This window comes from Schistocerca nitens, chromosome 8 (genome assembly GCF_023898315.1).
Source record: "Schistocerca nitens isolate TAMUIC-IGC-003100 chromosome 8, iqSchNite1.1, whole genome shotgun sequence".
Lineage (NCBI taxonomy): Eukaryota > Metazoa > Arthropoda > Insecta > Orthoptera > Acrididae > Schistocerca > Schistocerca nitens.
In genome coordinates this window covers 442,574,242-442,594,710 of record NC_064621.1, presented here as the reverse complement: position 1 = coordinate 442,594,710, position 20,469 = coordinate 442,574,242, and the positions used below count along the sequence as shown (strand labels likewise).

At 39.2% G+C, this 20,469-nt stretch overlaps 1 protein-coding gene across 3 annotated transcripts in view; it reads right to left on the bottom strand.

The window, feature by feature from the left end:
- The window catches only part of LOC126198446 (DENN domain-containing protein Crag), a 345,330-nt gene that overhangs the window by 251,735 nt on the left and 73,126 nt on the right, over window positions 1-20,469 (bottom strand). For all 3 annotated transcript variants that reach the window (XM_049934770.1, XM_049934769.1, XM_049934771.1), the window contains exons 10-11: window positions 14,424-14,607; window positions 368-509 (exon numbers count right to left, since the gene is read on the bottom strand). In XM_049934770.1, coding sequence (XP_049790727.1) covers window positions 368-509; window positions 14,424-14,607 — 326 coding nt within the window. The remainder of the gene's footprint in view (window positions 1-367; window positions 510-14,423; window positions 14,608-20,469) is intronic.

Here is a 20,469-nt window from a genome sequence, read left to right as displayed (position 1 = left end):
TTTTGCCGGCCGAAGTGGCCGTGCGGTTAAAGGCGCTGCAGTCTGGAACCGCAAGACCGCTACGGTCGCAGGTTCGAATCCTGCCTCGGGCATGGATGTTTGTGATGTCCTTAGGTTAGTTAGGTTTAACTAGTTCTAAGTTCTAGGGGACTAATGACCTCAGCAGTTGAGTCCCATAGAGCTCAGAGCCATTTGAACCAAAGCTGAGTTTGGGCCCTCGATTAGTATGCTTGCAACATCAGCAAACATTACAGTTTTTGAACTGTCCTCTAAATTCACTGGAAGGTCATTTATGTAGGTTATAAACTAGATTAAGAGCAAATTTTTAATGATGTTACAAATGCCACCTGATTTGTAATTATATTACCTTGTAGGTCAAATAATGAATTAGGATCAGTGGTTCCCACAGTTGGTGCTTTGGTAATTGGCAACAAATATGAACGATATCCCTTCAATATTGTTGCCATAAAACGTAGAAATGCTTCTTGAATTTCCAGCTCTAGTGTTTGCTGAAACAAAAGGCAAAGTGTTATTGTCTCCCTATATGTCACACATTTAAAGATACCAATAACATGAATTTTTCTAAAGGTACTTATTCCTAATTCTCAATTTCAAGTGCTAGTTCTGCAACTGATAAATATGCTGTAAAGATTAAGGAAAATACAAGAAATATATTATATACAAAATCTGTTCAAAAAATTCTGGTACATTAGTAATTTCATGCCAATGGTGTGTTGGAGCGAAATGCGGTTGGCATCCCTGCACACACCTGTGTTTAATGTGTAACTACTACAGGTTTCATTGCTGTATGTCTGTTAGTTATTGTTCAGTGCTCTATTGAGCAGAACATTGTGTCACACAGTTTGCGAATTTCCAGGTGGCAGAGTAAGAGGAGTAACATCTCAGCATTAAGTTTTGCATGAAACTTGAGAAAACCTTTACAGAGACATACTAAATGATGCAGGAAACCTATCATGATGAGTGGTTAAGCTGTACTAGATGTTATGAATTATTTACATGGTTTCAAAATGGCTGGATGCCCTTTGACGTCTACAGACGACGCTCATGTCAGGAATGTCAACATAATTGTGCATTCCAATTGAAGACTGACTGTCCAAGAGATTGCAGAAGAATGTAACATTTCAGATGGATCATGTCATGAAATCCATACAGCATCTTGGAATGCATCGTGTTGCCAACAAGTTTGTGCCACGGCTCATGAGTCATGGCCAGAAAGACCTTTGCCTAGCAATCGGTGAAAAGCTTTTGGATAACACAAATGAGAACCAGATGTTCCTTAAGAGAATCATAAATGGTGATGAGACGTGAGTCTACAGTTATGATGTGACCGAGGTTCTACCTTCACAATGAGTCGGGAAAGGTTCTCCAAGACAAAAGCTCATCAGGTCAGAACAAATGTCAAACCGACACTGATAGTTTTCTTTGATGCTGAAGGATTAGTTCATCATGAATTCAGGCCACAGGGACAAATTGTTAATTAATGGTACTATCAAGATGTGTTGTGATGCCTGTTAGAAAATGTGAGAAGAAAATGGCCTGAAATGTGGTGAGATAGTTCATGGCTCTTGCATCATGATAACACACCCGCACATTCATCCATTCATCCCTGTTGGTATGTGACTATGCATGCATGCACGCGCACACACACACACACACACACACACAAATCACTGTCCTACCTCATCCTCCGTACCCTCCAGGCCTGGCTCCTGTGGACTTTTCTTATTGCCAAAGTTGGAAATCCCACTGAAAAGACGAAGTTTTACAATGATAGATGAGATAAAAGAAAATTCACAGACGGTGCTTCACATGATCCAGCAAGAGGTGTACTAAGAATGCTTCCGGAAATGGAAATATCTTCATTGGAGGAGAGTATTTAAAATGAGACCTCGCACAAAAAGTAAAACGTAAGCATAGAAAAATTTTGTGGAGTAGGTTCTATAATGTTTTGAACAGACCTCATATTATAATTTTTTACTCCTCCTGCACAAGTTCTATTGGCTCATTCCATGTCAGGATAAAGGTACTTACTTTTCTGTACTCTCTTTTTCATATGATTATGAAATACATAATGTGAACACTAATACATTCACCTCAATTACTTTTAGTCATATCTAACTCATTTCAGAGTGGGAGTAGTATCTATCCCAGCCTAGAAAGAAAGACGTAGATTTTTCTGTCAACCAACTTGGATCTCTCATATTGTGTTTGTAATCTTTAAAGTTAATAACATGCGTAATGAAACATTACAACACACAAACCATTGCATTTTTTTTAATCTCATTTTGTTCGCTTTCATTCGTTGCATCTGCTCGTGGCGGACGTCGTAAGACACCCGTTTAAGTTCGGCGTTGATCGGTTAACTCAGTTTTTTTATTACAGAGGGCGGCTAACCCTCTGACCGAACACGCTGAGCTACCGTGCCGGCAATCTGCATTGTTCGTTGAATTTGTTCGTGGCGGACGTCCGATGACACTCGTTCAGGTTGTTCGTTGATCCATTCACTCAGTTTTTTATTACAGAGGGTAGCTAAACCCTCTGACCGAATACGCTGAGCTACCGTGCCGTCATTCTAGTTGAAGGCAGCACCTGAGCACAGAAAAGGCTAGCTACGACCAACAATATGACTGTATTGTGGAGTGGCAGCTTTCTTTGAAAAAAGTGCTGGAAGCTATGAAACTGTGCAAAAGTAAACAGTTCAGATGACATACTGACTTTACAGTTCTATTATGTGAGTCTTTGCTAGTTGGCTGTAGTCACAATTCTGTCTTCTTATTTATTTTTGTTTATGCATACAGGGGTCATCTTAAAATGATATAGGATTTGTTATCACAACACAATGAAAATAAACAGTTCAAAAACATGCAAACACGATATGACCACATATTGTAATGTGGCAAGGTATTGTAATCACTCCCCTTCATTATTAACTACTTCTCTGAGTTCTCTAAGTAGTCTTCAATTGTGTACTAGTTTCATGTTACATGGATCATTTGCAGGATAAATTGTTATGATATGGTACGAGTCATTTCATATTTACATCACAATTTTTTTTATAAATATGCCTACATGCTGATCACCGACAAGGGCTTTTTACCCTTTTCTTTCCATAAAAAAGAAGACATACAGATGCGAGTTCAAGAAGACATTTTTTCAGTTTACTTTCAAATCTTACTCTGCTGTCTGTCAGACATTTTGTATCACTGGAAAAGTGATTAAAATTGTGGTTGCAGCATTGTGCACCCATTTCTGTGCAGACGACAACCTTAATATGGTGCAATGAATGAATAGAAACAAAATTAAGACTTACCACATTTAAAAAACTCAATATACTGCATCTTGTCAGTCCACGTGTGCAATTGTACAATGACTAGTGCTGTTCAGTGAGGCAGCCTGCCTCAAATAATACTCTTGTCGATAATAGGTGAAGTTAAAGCACTTGACAATGTTAAAATTCAATTAATGTCCACAAATTAAACACAAGATAAAAAGTAAAAATTGTCGTGGTAAAATTCAAAATAAAGTGCAACAACTGAGCATACAGTTATTTCATAAAAAATAATCTGTAAAAACAATGAATAGGACTTGTCATGTTAAAAATTCAAATTTGCATCACATATTGGGGATATGGCCATTTTCATAAAAGTCAATATGTAAAAATTCAAATGGACAATTATATTGAGAAAACATTTTAATGTATAGTTATAACATTACACAATGTAGAGGTTAACGTAACTTTATAAAGGTGATAAGGATGAGGTTTGCAGTATAGCCAAAGAGATGAGTGCAATTCACAAAAAATTAAATTAATGGTAGAGTTAAAAAAAGACTGTAGTATAAAATATTTGGACCTAACCATCACAAGAGACATTTATTTTCAGTATTCAAAATACTGATAGACACAGATACAATTATGAAAGTCATCTCTAGCCATCCAAATTGACAGGAATGGGCTTATTTTACATCAGCCACCCATCAGAACTGTAGTGTAACAATCATATATGGACATATTAGTGTCAGCATGAGTGATGTATTGCAGCAGCACAGACAACAGGCGAGTGTGGGAGGTTGTCACTGTAATAAAGGCCAATGCAATGTTGGGAGCCAGGTCAGCTTGCTGAAAACAAAGAACTCTATGGTACAGCACAAACTAGTGCAGCAAGGGGTAAGGCAGATTTCTACACAGACAGTGGCAGTAGTATTTTAGAATAAGTAATTGGTAGTGGCACAACAAGCATGGCCCTGCCAACTATAAGTATCGGTCATTTTTGTAATACAATTAGAGTCTCACATCCCAACCAGCATCACAGGGCTGTGCAGGACGAGAAAGCCACATGGACCTGCCAGTAGAAGGCAACAGTTTGCGGCCATGGCAGGGCAGCTCTGTGCACCAGATCTTGCCACTGTGGGATGGGCATCTCCATGTGATGTGCATCCTCCACAATGACACAGCCATGCATCACCAGGGGCTCGAGTGGATGCAGCAACATCAAGAATGCAAGCCACTGGCATGGGGACCTTATGGCCACCGTACACAATGAGTCTGTCGGTAATCTGCAGTACCGTGGCAGCATCGCAGGATGTGCAGACAGACAGCCTAGCAGAATTTAGCTACCAGTCAGCTGCTGACCTGCTGTATCAAGCAGCCCAGACATGTCAATAAAAGAACTTGTTACATTTGCAGCAGCTTTTCTCTGCAATCTCTTGGGCTTCCACTTTGCCTACACCTCCTGCTCGCATCATCCTGGTTCATAGCTGCCCCACCCTGCACCAGGGGGCACTATAGATCTTAAGCTACCACAAAAAAGTAATGAAATCAAGAAAGAACTCAGGATAATCACGCAAGTGGCAAGGGCCAACAGATATAAAGAAAATAACATGAGGAAAATGTACAAGCTGAGGGGGGAGAAAAGGGGACTAATGACTGTAAAAAGGATGTTCATGATAGAAAGTATGTGGTAATGACATATATGGTGCACACTCTGAATAAATCATGCACTCCTTTAAAAAAGAAACAGTGAACATAGGCTTTTGCATGCCTTGGGAACAATATGACACTAGAGTATTGGCATTATGTAATAAATTCATGGATTCTGGTGTTTATAAAATAAACTGTCATGACTGCAATAAATTTTATGTTGGCTAAAATGGCCGGAACTTAGCAGTTAGACTTAGAGAGCACACATATGATCAAAACAAGAATGCCCTCAGTGATCGTCTGAAATAAAACAGGCCATTTGCAAGATAATTTAGAAATTTTATACAAGGCATCTAAAGGCTACACCCTAGACATACTAGAAGAAATGGAAATCTTTGTTCATGGCAAGAAAGAACCACAGCATGTGCTCAAAGAACAAAATGATTTCAGACTGAACTGGAACTCTGACATTTTCTGAGACTTACTAGTGAAGCAGTGGTGCTTGCCTGTTGTCCACTGTGTGTGCATCTGCCATGGGCTGAGGCAGATATAGCCAAGTTTGAAGTGTCAATGGCGGAAGTAAACACAACAGCCACCAGATGGTGACAGTACCAAAGCCTATATTTCTTTACATGTCAATACATTTCTATGTATTTTAATATAAACCCATTACATTTTACATCCTCAACCTACGAAAATAAAAAGAGGTTGTAATATAGGTTTATACGAGGTGCGGCTAGAAAAAAACTGGACTGATGCTGGAAAAAACATTTATTTACAATTTCATGTTATCTCCTTCAATGTACTCTCCTCCTCGGTCTCTACACCGCTCTACACCTGCAAAAAGGTGGAAATTTAAGGAGATGGGACCTGGATAAACTGACAGAACGAGAGGTGTAGAGTTTCAGGAAGAGCATGAGGGAACAATTGACAGGAATGGGAGAAAGAAATACAGTAGAAGAAGAATGGGTAGCTCTGAGGGATGAAGTAGTGAAGGCAGCAGAGGATCAAGTAGGTAAAAAGACGAGGGCTAGTAGAAATCATGGGTAACAGAAGAAATATTGAATTTAATTGATGAAAGGAGAAAATATAAAACTGCAGTAAATGAAGCAGGCAAAAAGGAATACAAATGTCACAAAAATGTGATCGACAGGAAGTGCAAAATGGCTAAGCAGGGATGGCTAGAGCACAAGTGGAAGGATGTAGAGGTGCATATCACTAGAGGTAAGATAGATACTGCCTACAGGAAAATTAAAGAGACCTTTGGAAAAAAGAGAACCACATTTATGAATATCAAGAGCTCAGATGGAAACCCAGTTCTAAGCAAAGAAGGGAAAGCAGAAAGGTGGAAGGAGTATACAGAGGATCTATACAAGGGCGATGTACTTGAGGACAATATTATGGAAACGGAAGAGGATGTAGATGAAGATGAAATAGGAATGATACTGCGTGAAGAGTTTGGCAGAGCACTGAAAGATCTAAGTCGAAACGAGGCCCCAGGAGTACACAACATTCCATTAGAACTACTGACAGGCTTGGGAGAGCCAGTCCTACCACCTGGTGAGCAAGATGTATGAGAAAGGTGAAATACCCTCAGACTTCAAGAAGAATATAAGAATTCCAAATCCAAAGAAAGCAGGTGTTGACAGATGTGAAAATTACCGAACTATCAGTTTAGTAAGTCACGGCTGCAAAATACTAACGCAAATTCTTTACAGACGAATGGAAAAACTGGTAGAAGCCGACCTCGGGGAAGACAAGTTTGGATTCCATAGAAATGTTGGAACACGTGAGGCAATACTGACCCTACGACTTACCTTAGAAAATAGATTAAGGAAAGACAAACCTACGTTTCTAGCATTTGTAGACTTAGAGAAAGCTTTTGACAATGCTGACTAGAATACACTCTTTTCTGAACGGAATGGACAGTGTCTTGAAAGGAGGATATAAGATGAACATCAACAAAAGCAAAACTAGGATAATGGAATGCAGTCAAATTAAGTCAGGTGATGCTGAGGGAATTAGATTAGGAAATGAAATGAGATACTTAAAGTAGTAAAGGAGTTTTGAAGTTTGGGGAGCAAAATAACTGATGATGGTCGAAGTAGAGAGGATATAAAATGTACACTGGCAATGGCAAGGAAAGCATTTCTGAAGAAGAGAAATTTGTTAACAATGAGTATAGATTTAAGTGTCAGAAAGTCGTTTCTGAAAGTATTTGTACGCAGCCATGCATGGAAGTGAAACATGGTCGATAAATAGTTTGGACAAGAAGAGAATAGAAGCTTTCGAAATGTGGTGCTACAGAAGAATGCTGAAGATTAGATGGGGAGATCACATAACTAATGAGGAGGTATTGAATAGAACTGAGGAGAAGAGGAGTTTGTGGCACAACTTGACTAGAAGAAGGGATCAGTTGGTAGGACATGTTCTGAGGCATCAAGGGATCACCAAGTTCGTATTGGAGGGCAACGTGGAGGGTAAAAATCGTAGAGGGAGACCGAGAGATGTATACACTAAGCAGATTCAGAAGGATGTAGGTTGCAGTAAGTACTGGGAGATGATGAAGCTTGCATAGGATAGAGTAGCATGGAGAGCTGCATCAAACCAGTCTCAGGACTGACGACCACAACAACAACAATGAAATTTGTCATAAACAATCAGTCACACTCCGAAAACAGCAAGATTAATAAATGTGATGCTAGAGGAAGAAATGAATTACACAATCCATCATACAGCCTTATACTGGCACAGAAATGAGTGAAGTATTAAATTATAAATATCTTTACTATTAAAAATGTAACAATATTATGAAAAGGAAAGTTGCTACTCACCATATAGCGGAGATGCTGAGTCGCAGATAGGCACAACAAAAAGACTGTCACAAATAACTCTATCAGCCATTAAGGCCTTCATCAACAACACACACACACACACACACACACACACACACACCTCATACACACAACTGCAGTCTCAAACAACTGAAGCCACAATGCAAGCAGCAGCACCAGTGCATTGTGGGAGTGGCGACTGGGTGGGGTAAGGAGGAGGCTGGGACAGGGCTGGGGAAGGATAGTATGGTGGGGGTAGTGCACAGTGAAGTGCTGCAGGTTAGATGGAGGGCAAGGGAGAGGTGAGGAGGGAGTAGCGGAAAAGGAGAGAAGTAAAGAGATTGGATGTGATGGTGGAATGACAGCTGTGTAGTGCTGGAATGGGAACAGAGAAGGGGCTGGATAGGTAAGGACAGTAACTAATGAAGGTTGAGGCCAGGAGGGTTACAGAAACATAGGATGTACTGCAGGGAAAGTTCCCACCTGCGCAATTCAGAAAAGCTGGTGTTGGTGGGAAGGATCCATATGGCACAGACTGTAAAGCAGTCATTGATATGAAGGATGTCATGTTTGGCAGCGTGTTCACCAACAGGGTGGTCGACTTGTTTCTTGGCCACAGTTTGTCAGTGGCCATTCATACAGACAGACAACTTGTTGGTTGTCATGCCCACATAGAATGCAGCACAGTGGTTGCAGCTCAGCTTGTAGATCACATGACTGGTTTCACAGGTCGCCCTGCCTCTGATGGGATAGCTGCTGTTAGTGGCGGACTGGAACAGATGGTGGTGGGAGGATGTATGGAACAGGTCTTGCATCTAGGTCTATTACAGGGTATGAGCCATGTGGTAAGGGGTTGGAAGCAGGGGTTGTATAAGGATGGATGAGTATATTGTGTAGGTTTGGTGGACAGCAGAATACAACTGTGGGAGGGGTGGGAAGGATAGTGGGTAGGACATTTCTCATGAGAAATGTCCAGCCCACTGGCCACAAACTGTGGCCAAAAGAAACAAGAAGACCACCCTGTTGCTGAACACACTGCCAAAAATGATGTTCTTCATTTCAATGACTGCTTCACAGCCTGTGCCATATGGATCTTTCTCATGAACACCAGCTTTTCTGAATTGTGCAGGCAGGAACTTTGCCTGCAATACATCCTACATTCCCATAACCCTCCTGGCCCCAACCTTCGTTATTCACTGTTCTCACCCATCCAGCCCCTTCCCTGTTCCCATTCCAGCACTACACAGCTGTCATTCCACCATCACATCAAGTCTTTTTACTTCTCTTCTTTCTGCTACTTCCCCCCACTCCCCTCCCTCCTGCCCTCCATCTAACTTGCAGCACTTTAATGTCCACTACCCCCACCATACAATCCCTCCCCCCTCCCCACCGCAGCCTCCTCCTTACCCCCAACCAGTCCCCACTCCCATCATGCACTGGTGCTGCTGCTTGCAATGTGGTTTCAGCTGTCTGAGACTGCAGTCATATATGTGTGTGTGTGTGTGTGTGTGTGTGTGTGTGTGTGTGTGTGTGTTGTCTATTGTTGACGAAGGCCTTAATGGAAGAAAGCTTTATTTGTGACAGTCTTTTCATCCTATTTGAGACTCAGCATTTCCACTGTATGGTAAGTAGCAACTTTCCTTTTTATAATATTGTTACATTCTATCATGGATTTTCCATTGTTTGATTTACCATGAGAAATGTAATAGATAGTAAAATTAATTTTAAACACAAAATGAAACCATAGGAGAGAGAGTGCAAATAGATAGGCATGGGGAGGGGGGCAAAAATAAAAAAATAAAATAATAAAAAATAAACCACCAAAGGAATAAAAAGCTTACCATAAATGTAAAAAATCAATAATGTAAATGGTCAGGGTTTTGTCGATAAACAAATTGACACATTCCATATTACAGCAAGAGATTGCAACTATGATCCATAGAACATGCAAGCAACTAACTAACTCCCTGAATGAGGCAAAGGTGTCTTCAAATTATGAGACAACGATGTCTTCAAATTAGTGTGTCCCTGTGCCATCAGAAGATGGCAGCCGAGGGTATACGGATTCAGGCCTGCATGCATTGATTTACATGCTGAGGTTGAAGAACTCAGTGCATTTACAATGAACACCGTAGTTGAGGAACAACTGCAGGCCATACTTACCCCTTACATTGTAAATCTGATAAAGCTAGGAATATGCATGTGTTCCAAGCAATTGCCAATATTTTTCTCATACATGGAGCCAAAAGACAAATGTGTTGACACTTCTTGGCAGATTAAAACTGTGTGCAGGACCAAGACTCGAACTCAGGACCTTTGCCTTTCGCTGGCAAGTGCTCACCAACTGAGCTACCCAAGCATGATTCACGACTCATCCTCACAGCTTTACTTTCGCCAGTGTCTCGTCTCCTACCTTCCAAACTTCACAGAAGGTCTCCTGCGAAATTTGTGGGACTAGCACTCCTGGAAGAAAAAATATTGCAGAGACATGGCTTAACCACAGCCTGGAGAAAGTTTGTAAAATGAAGTTTTTGCTCTGCAGTGAAGTGAGTGTGTTATGAAGCTTCTTGACAGATTCAAACAGTGTGCTCGATCGAAACTCCAACTCAGGACCTTTGCCTTTCGCGAGCAAGTGCTCAACCGATTGAACTACCCAAGTAGGACTCAGGACCAATCCTCACAGCCTTACTTCCATGAGTGCCTCATCTCCTATCTGAGTTGTTGATGCAGTAATAAGAACAATTACACTTTAGTGGAGCTGAGTCCAAAACAGTCTGTACCAAGATAATGGTGAGTGATGAGAGCAAATCACGTGTTAAGTGCAAAAAAGCAGATAAACACAAGGAAATAGTTTTAGTGTGTGGAAATCCTTCCACAATGACTGTGTAGCACTCAGTAACAGTGAACTTCATGCTATGATGTGTTCAAAAGAGTGAATTAAATTTTATTTTGAAGCCTGCATAAAGAGTTTCAATACCAAACTTTTCTTTTCAGGAAAAAGAAGATTGGTGATTCTGTGGAAGCACAGCAACACAGTGTTGCGCAAGCCATAGGCAGCTGGTGAGCATAAGCTGTTGGCATGCCTGTTACAGCAATGAGGCTGTTCAAACGTTGTGAGACAGATCAGACCTGGCACCATGAACTTGCCAGTGTGGTGGTAAGATGGGAGTCTTACAGAATGAGTCAAGCAGTTTCTCCACTGGTGGGCCAGGAAAATGTTGTCAAAAACATGACTAGATGTGGTGCATTGGCACAGCAAATGAGCTGCTATCTTGTATAAATAGCTGTGAATTTTCAGCCTAGATGTCCACAGCTTGGCAGACTGACTAATAAGGGGGCTACGCCAGGCAAAATTGCAGCAGGGATCAGGGGCTGTGAAACTTCTGGGTATTATGGTGGGCAGCAAACTCACTTGCAAGAACAAACTGTACATGTGTGTGTGACAAACTTTCATGAATCAAATACGGACTTAGAAAACTGAAATGTGATAAGTGGTCAGTATCTGTTAATGATATATTATTCACTGTTTCACAGCCATATCAGCTATGGCCCGTTACTATTTGATCACTCTACCAACAGCAAGGAAGTACTGTTACTAAATAACAATAACAATAATAATAATAATAAAAGGCAATAAAGATCATAATATCAAGCAGGAAACTCAACCACTGCATGTCTAGAAGTAATGACAATTTTCTGTCAATGTGTCAACTGTTTCATGTATGTGAAGGAAAATCATTAAACATTCAGCAACAGGAGTGATACCCACAATTATAACGCACACAATAAGAAAAAAAGACATCTCAAACTGTTACCTGTCAATGATGTGGAACAATTTTCCAGCAGGACTATTAAAATATTCAATCATCTAAATATTAGTGAAATTTTGAGGAAATATTTTGCACAATATGCGACAAAAACCACGGCGCAGTTTGAATTAATTCTTTGGCAGTGAAATAGCAAATTGCACTGCCTAAACAATGCAGTATTATATGCAATTAATTATTGCTTAATGGACATGTATTTGTAAAAATGTTCTCACTCTGTTATTAAGTACTATACTATACTTATGTTAATTTGTTATTGTATTAAAATGCTTGTGTGATCTTAACTTTGTTAATACTGATACAGTGCGTTCAGTCATGACTGACAAATGCCTTGGCTATCGTACTAAATGGTAGTGTTTTTATAAATTTACATAAACAAGTTAACTTGGGATGTAGCCAATTGATTGATATCACTAAACTGTCCATTTGGTAGTAATATTGTCTTTCACAAGGGAAATATTAAAATGTGCAATAGGCTGACAGTACTACAACAAAGGAACAGAAAGAGAGAAAGAAAGAGAGTGCAGAAGTATAGTGTCTGATGGGAGCACACATGAATAAGGGAGCAAGATGAAAAGTTCTCAGTCTGTTACAAAGATTGCATTGATATGAATGAAAATAGATTTCTGTTATGTTTGTACATGGATGGAGAGAGAGAGAGAGAGAGAGAGAGAGAGAGAGAGAGAGAGAGAGAGTTTTAAGTTTTAACAAGGATTTAGTCCACAATTTTTGCAAGTACAGGAAGTGAAGTGACCAGATAACTGAGGTGGGCAGCAAGATATGCAGAATGGATGTAAACATATCAGAAGTGAACTAAAAACTTTTAGAAAGGATGTTTTAACATTAATGGAAGAAACCAAGATACCGAAAGACACACTGACCTACATGCCATGTCAGTAAACAAGAGATACAATCTTCTGTGATGATGATGTGCAATTTACAGACAAAGACAGCTAAAAACATTGTATTCCAACAATTCATTCAGTGCATGTGGAACCTTAAACAATTTGCTGATGAATATGTTAAATGGAAGTGTAGTGTGGTAGTGTGCTACTGGCATCTTCATATAACAAGAGGTTATAAAAATCGTGAACTAACAGAAGTGAAATGATCTGAAAAAATGTGTAGTATGATTGCAAGGGACAGTTTTAATGGAATGGAAAAAAATGTCAGAGATTTTCCAGTTGATAAACAGATGTGTTCTTAAAAGACCAAGTGAACCTCTCTTATGCTCCCTCTCTCTCTTGACACAGACCAGTGAAGAAATTACCCTTCTTTTATATTCAGAAGCTACATAGCTCTGGCACCACACCAATTGTGGGAGGCTGAATGGTTTGTCTAAGATACATGCAGTGTACTGCAACACAGGAGTCAGCAATGAGATCTTGCATTTTAGAACACAGAAACATGCAAGTTTGTCAGTTAGCTGAAGTTCAAAAGTTGTTATAATGCAGACACTTCATGTGGAAGTTTTAGGTGGTGGGTGTTCCGGACTGTAATTGTGTCCAATACAGCTAGAGGTTGGGCCTGAACTACCTTGTTTACAATACTTCCAACTTCAGTCAGCAATTGTGCAAGAGCTGTTACCGAACACTTCAACTATGCATTGGTTGTCGTATTTTTTTCTTACATGAAATGAATGCAGAGACTGATCCTGGTCCATCATGTGGTTCCATTTATGATCCTCTCACACACCAAAAGGGTTCGACAATTCCTATGACAATGTGTTAGTTCTGCTTTTGCAGAAACAGAACATGAGTATAGGCTGGCTGGCTGCCCTGAGAGACAGAGGTGGGGCTTGTTACCCTATTCTGTTCCTCTCCCCTCTAGAGGTCATAATTCTTGTTTGTTTATTCTCATGGCTGACTGCCAGTTTATAGTGTCTGCACTCTGCACTGTAGTGACCAGAAAACATAACCTATAAATATATTTTGTACATGCCAAAAGTTTTCCCCTAATGTGCGAACAGAGTTATTTTCAGTTACACTTTTATGCACGTAGCTTGTCACTTCTGTACATAGTGTTGTCTAATATGGGTCACACAGCTATGAATGCTCATGAAAGATTCAAACCAATATTCTGCAGATTTTGTAGTTATTGAAATGAGTGGGGAAATAAAAAATAATGTTGAGAAGCACATTAAATCATACAAACATACTGTTCACTTCCAGGAAAATGCTCCTGCTTCTCAGCAGAAACAATCATTTGCCGAAAGCTTAAATAGAAACAAAACATTCCAGTCAAAAATCTCTCCTTTTTATGGTTCATTTCAAAGTACTATGGCTTCATCTTGAAGCAAGTAGCAGGATAACCTTATAACAACAAAAATGCGAATTTCACCAAAAGCAGATGTGACTTCACAAAAAATTGGTGCAAATTTCACCCAACAGTGATGCAAATTTTGCCAAAAACAGATGCATATTTTAGCACAAATAGATGCAAATTTCAGAAAAAATAGATGAGACTACTGTCAAAAACATGCAAAGTTTGCCAAAAATAGATGTTACATTTTCAAGTCCCTAGTAATTAATGTTAATCAAGTTTGGTGAAATGGACAAACTCGGCATCAGGATGACAAACAAGAATTTTATTCCAGTCCTCTCATCTGCCCCCAAGACCTGCTCTAGACATATCTCCAAGTCCCACACACCACAATAAAATGTAACAGATCCAACAGAAGTTTGCTTGATGATATGAAAAAGCATCTCTAATATAAATTTATTCAGCCGTCACTTTCAGTTGCTTTCTATTATAATGATGAACAGCAGAATGTCATATTAACAATTATAAATGACTTATCATACTGTTATAATTTTATATTACCTCCTTCCTCTTTAGTTGGAAATCTCTATCAATGTTATTTTCTTTTGATGTATCTTGAGCCAAACTGTTCACAGTTCTTATGTGCAACATCACTTTCTGTTGCAAATTCTCAAGGCTGTTCCGCAATATCCTGGCTGGTTTCTTTGGGAGCAGCTTTGTACTGAGGCTTCTTCTATCTTCACAGCTGTAATTTCCAAGATTTTAGTAGTCTAACATTCAACAATCTTACAGTTGCAAACTATACTGGCACTGATTTTATTAATCACTCTGTTATGAAATTACTGAAAGATAATGGAATAATCAGTACACTTTTCTATATATTACTTACAAAGTGGCTTATTTTGCTAAGTTGTTGCAGCCAGAGCACAAAACTTAAAGATCCACTTGAAATACATTTGAAAAGTTACAGAAGATACAAGATCAGCTGGCAAAATTCCTTGCAACAGCCAATAATTAGTGATGGAACTTTTCTTGAATGTAAAATGAACTGACTCTGGAGTTATAGTCCTTTACACAGAATTACCCTAGGTTTCAGCATGCATAATTTAAGAATACCCATGTAACACACACTGAGTGATCAAAGCTATATTACAAGCAAGAACATCAATACTGTACTGGAAGTTCCATAAATAATGAATTGTCATAGTGACAATAAGAGATTAATGCTCCAGTTAGTGTATCTAGAAACATATTAACAACAAGATCCTTTTGCTTGTGTCATTGTACAATGAAAGCACAGAAAAAGATATTATCATAAGTCACTCTTTTGAGGTTCAACTGTCAAACAACCATGTTGTGCCAGAAATTTGCATTTGTAAATGGTCACAAATTTTCTTTACCAATTTGACAGTACTTCTCTGAAATAAAGAAAAAAACAGAAAACATAATGAATACACTGATCAGCACAAAAATAATAATTATTATTTCTTGCCATGAGCATGAAACCTAGGTCCTATGGGCATGTGATTAAACATCTGACCAACTTCATGTGCATGGAATTAGAAAACCAACTGATTTAAAGAGCCCTTGGGACAGGGCAAATAGTGATGGCTGGAGCTAAATGTGATAGAAACAGAACTGCTTATTGATGGTTCACATAGTGTTGTTATAACTGTCAACAGAAAATAAAAAATTACATTGGTTCAAAACCACAGTATGTCAGTTCAGTACTTGTATGCTACCTTCTCATATTTGACAAGTACTGAGAGACACTGTCATTGACATCCCTTGACACCAACTGTAACTGAAACCCATTTACTAAGTCATATACCAAGTCCTTGTACATTATGTGACTCAACGAATTCTTGTAATTCTGACTATTGCTGGTACCAAAACACATAAAATATTTATATACATATGTGATCTAGGCAATTCTGTATTTAAGTGGAAAATCAATTGGGTTTGGGGTTACTCTGCTAGTTATGTTGGTCTGTAGTTCAAAGACCAGTTTGATGCAGCTCTCCGTGTTACTCTATCCTTGCTAGCCTCTTCATCTCTGAATAACTACGGCTCCCTACACTATGTGATCAAAAGTATCCGAACGCCCCCAAAAACTTAAGTTTTTCATATTAGGTGCATTTTGCTACCACCAACCGCCAGGTACTCCATATCAGCGACCTCAGAAGTCATTAGACATCTTGAGAGAGCAGAATGGGGCACTCTGAGGAACTCATGGACTTCGAACGTGGTCAGGTGATTGGGTGTCACTTGTGTAATACGTTTGTACGCAAGATTTCCACACTCCTAAACATCTCTAGGTCCACTGTTTCTGATGTGATAGTGAAGTGGAAATGTGAAGGTATATGTACAGTGCAAAAGTGTACAGGTTGACCCCCATCTGTTGACTGACAGAGACCGCCAACAGTTGAAGAGGGTCATAATGTGTAATAGGCAGACATCTATTCAGACCATCACACAGGAATTCCAAACTGCATCAGGATCCACTATGACAGTTAGGCACGAGGAGAGAAAACTTGGATTTCATGGTCGAGCGGCTGCTCATAAGCCACATGTCATGCCGGTAAATGCCAAACACCACCTCACTTAGTGTTAGGAGTGTAAACATTGGACAATTGAACAGTGGAAAAATGTTGTGTGGAGTGACAAATCACGGTACACAATGTGGCAATACGATGGCAAGGTGTGGGTATGGTGAATGCCCAGAGAACGTCATCTGTCAGCGTGTGTAGTGTCTGTCAAGAGTAAGATTTGGTGGCGGTGGTGGTATGGTGTGGTCATGTTTTTCATGGAGGGGGCTTGCACCCCTTGTTGTTTTGCATGGCACTATCACTATCACAGCACAGGACTACATTGATGTTTTAAGCACTTTCTGGCTTCGCACTATTGAAGAGCAATTTGGGGATGGCGACTGCATCTTTCAACTCGATCGAGCAACTGTTCATAATGCACGGCCTGTGGTTGAGTGGTTACATGACAATAAAATCGCTTTAATGGACTGGCCTGCACAGAGTCCTGACCTGAATCCTATAGAACACCTTTGGGATGTTTTGGGGCACCAACTTTGTGCCAGGCCTCACCGACCGACATCGATACCTCTCCTCAGTGCAGCACTCCGTAAAGAATGGGCTGCCATTCCCCATGAAAACTTCTAACACCTGATTGAATGTAGGCCTGCGAGAGTGGAAGCTGTCATCAAGGCTGAGGGTGGCCCAACACAATATTGAATTCCAGCATTACTGATGGATGACTCCACAAACTTGTAAGTCATTTTCAGCCAGGTGTCTGGATACTATTGCTAACATATTGTATGTCTTTCTGAATCTGCTGACTGTATTCACCTCTTGGTCTCCTAGAATTTTTAACTTGCACACTTCTCTCAAACTTGAATTTGTGACACCTCAGAATGCGTCCTATTAACTGATACCCTCTTTTAGTAAAGTTATGCCACAATTTTCTTTTCTCTCCAATTCTATTCAGTTTCGTTGACTATATGATCTACCCATCCGATCTTCAGTATTCTTCTGTAGCATCTCATTTCAAAAGTCTCTATTCTCTTCTTGTCTGAACTGTTTATCTTCCACATTTCACTTCCATACAGGGCTACACTTCAGATAATGGTCCAGAAAATTTTTGCTAACACTTAAATCTACATTCAGTGTTACCATATTTCCGTTCTTCAGAAATGCTTTTCTTGCCACTGTCAGTCTACACTCTCTGTTTCCTCATAATCAGTTATTTTACTACACAAATATCAAAATTCTTCTAATACTTTTAATGTCTCATTTCCTAACCTAATTCCTGCAGCATTATCCAATCTGAAAATGTTTCTTTTGTTTCTTTTACTGCTTGCTCGATATACAGATTATTGAACAACATCGGGGATACATTACAACACTGTCTCACTCCCTTCTCAACCATTACTCTCCTTCCATGCCCTTCATCTCTTATAACATCCGTCTGGTTTCTGTACTAGTTGTATATAACTTTCTGCACCCTGTATTTTATTATAGCCATGAGGTTAGTCTGCCTTGTGTGTTCCTAGTTTCTCTGGCATCCTAACTGATCTTCCTCAAGTTTGGCTTCTACCAGTTTTCCATTCTTCTGTAAATAATTCACATCAGTACTTATTAAACTGATAGTTTGGTAATATTCACACGTGTTAGCAGCTGCTTTCTTTACAACTAGAATTATTACATTCTGAGGGTACTTCGTCTGTCTCACACTTCTTATTTAGCAGATGGAATAGGTTTGCTATGGCTAGCTCTCCCAAGGCTATCAGCAGTTCCGAGAAAATGCCATATATTCTTGTTTCAATTTCAGTCTTTCAATGCTCTGTCAAATTCTTCTCACAGTATCATCCTAACTCATTTTCATCAATTCATCTATATCTTCTTCTCTTTCTATATTATTGCCTTCAATTAAATTTCCATTGCATAGTCCTCCTCACATTTCTTCCACCTTTGAGCTTTCCCTTCCTTGCTTAGTACTGGTTTCCAACCTGAGCTCTTGATATTCATATAGCTTCTTTCCTTTTTTTCCAAATGTGTCTTTAATATTCCTGCAGGCTGTATCTATCTTTCCCGTAGATATATATATATGCTTCTATACCCTTAAATATATCTTCTACCCATTGCTTCTTAATCATTTTCTGCTTCCAAGTCAATCTCATTTTTAGAAGTTTGTATTTTCTTTTGCCTTCTTCATTTGCTACATTTTTATATTATCTCCTTTCACCATTTAAATTCAATACTTTTGTGACACCCCAGGATTTCTACTAGGCCTCATCTTTTTACCAATTTGATCCTCTGGTGCCTTCATTATTTTATCTCTCAAAGCTAACCACTCATCTTCTACTGTATTCCTTTCCCCTGTTGCAGTACATCATTACCTAATGTTTCTTCTGAAACTCTCAACAACCTCTGGTTCTCTCAAATTATCCAGGTCCAATCTCCTCGATTTACTACCTTTTTGCAAGCTCTTAAGTTTCAATCTACAGTTCAACCAATAAATAATGGAACGAGTTCACAATTGCCCCTGGAGATTTCTTACAAATTTGAAATATGGTTCCAAAAGCTCTGACTTAGCATTATATAATCAATCTGAAACCTTCCAGTGTCTCCACATCTCTTCCACGAACACAACCTTCTTTTATGATTCTTAAACCAAGTATCAGTGATGATTAAATTATGCTCTAAGTAAATTCTACCAGGTAGCTTCCTCTTTCATTTCTTTCCCAAAGACAATATTCACCTACTATTTTTCCTTCTTTTACTTTTCCTACCATTGTATTGCAGTCTCCCATCATAATTACTTTATCTCACCCTTAAATATCTGAATCATCTCTTTTATCTCACCAGACTTTTTTTTTTTTCAATCTCTTCATCATCATCTATTGAGCTAGCTGGCACATAAACTTGGCAGTCGTAATTTACAAACTAGTCTCTTTGATCTACAATTAATGTTCAATCAATAATAGATTCATATTTGAATCATGACCTGATAACTATTATCAAACATCTGCTAATTTTCAGTAACTATTGGATAATAAACATTGAAAATCATTTAGCCTTATAGAAGTATAAGAGATTGACATTCAGTGCTGCCAGAAGTCATAATAAACACTGAAAATCATTTAGTCTTATAGAAGTATAAGAGATTGACATTAAGTGCTGCCAGAAATCATGCCATTTTCTAATGCTACTTCGAAGACAATTTTCGATGACTTTTCTGAATTGTATATTGCTGTGTGAATGTGAGCATGAATTGCTCTTTGTGTCTGGTCTCAAAAATGTGCCTGATTTGGAGCGTGTACTGTGAGTGTTACACAGTAGCATGCACGAAAGTGAGCCCCTATGTGGATGTGTGTCTAGTAGGCCACACTGGTGTATAACGTTTACTGAATACTATGCTTTATATTTTACACGCAGGGCTGGCTGTCTGGTAATGGCCCATGGTCATAAGAAACCAATAACTGTAAAGAGAGATGTTTTGTGGAACCAATAAACTAAATGTATTCTTTGTTCTGCTTTGGTCGACTTAATGTGTTAGCCTGCAACTGTCAGAGTTTCTGTGAACTTGGATCCTACCAATAAATGATACAATGCAGGTTTTCACAGCCAGTATTTGTGTTTTTTGTGATACTTGTTTTATGGGCATTTGATTCTCATCCAAGCTATTTTTCTCTGCCTAACATTTCATCTCCCAGTGCTGCAGACATTGTCAGCGACTATAACAACTCAGAAAGTAGTTACAACATCAAGCGACCTCAGCATGCTGAAGAGTTTATGTGTCAGGCTGCTGGGTTGCACCGACATGCGTTATGGAGCTTTGCTTAGTACTATGGCTCACAACTTGTCTAACCTCAGTCCTTATTATTTTCTATTAAAGTTGTTTTTGTGTTTTTGATTTTCTATGGCTTCTCTGTATATCCAAGCATAGTAATTATTTGATCCTGATAAAACCATGGTCTCAGAAAAATGAATTTGGTGGTTTCCTGGTACCAGTGCATGTTTTGCTACTTTGATTTATCTGTGTTGCCCAGATAACAATGGCTTGTGTTCCTTAAGGCAGGCATTAATTGCTGCTT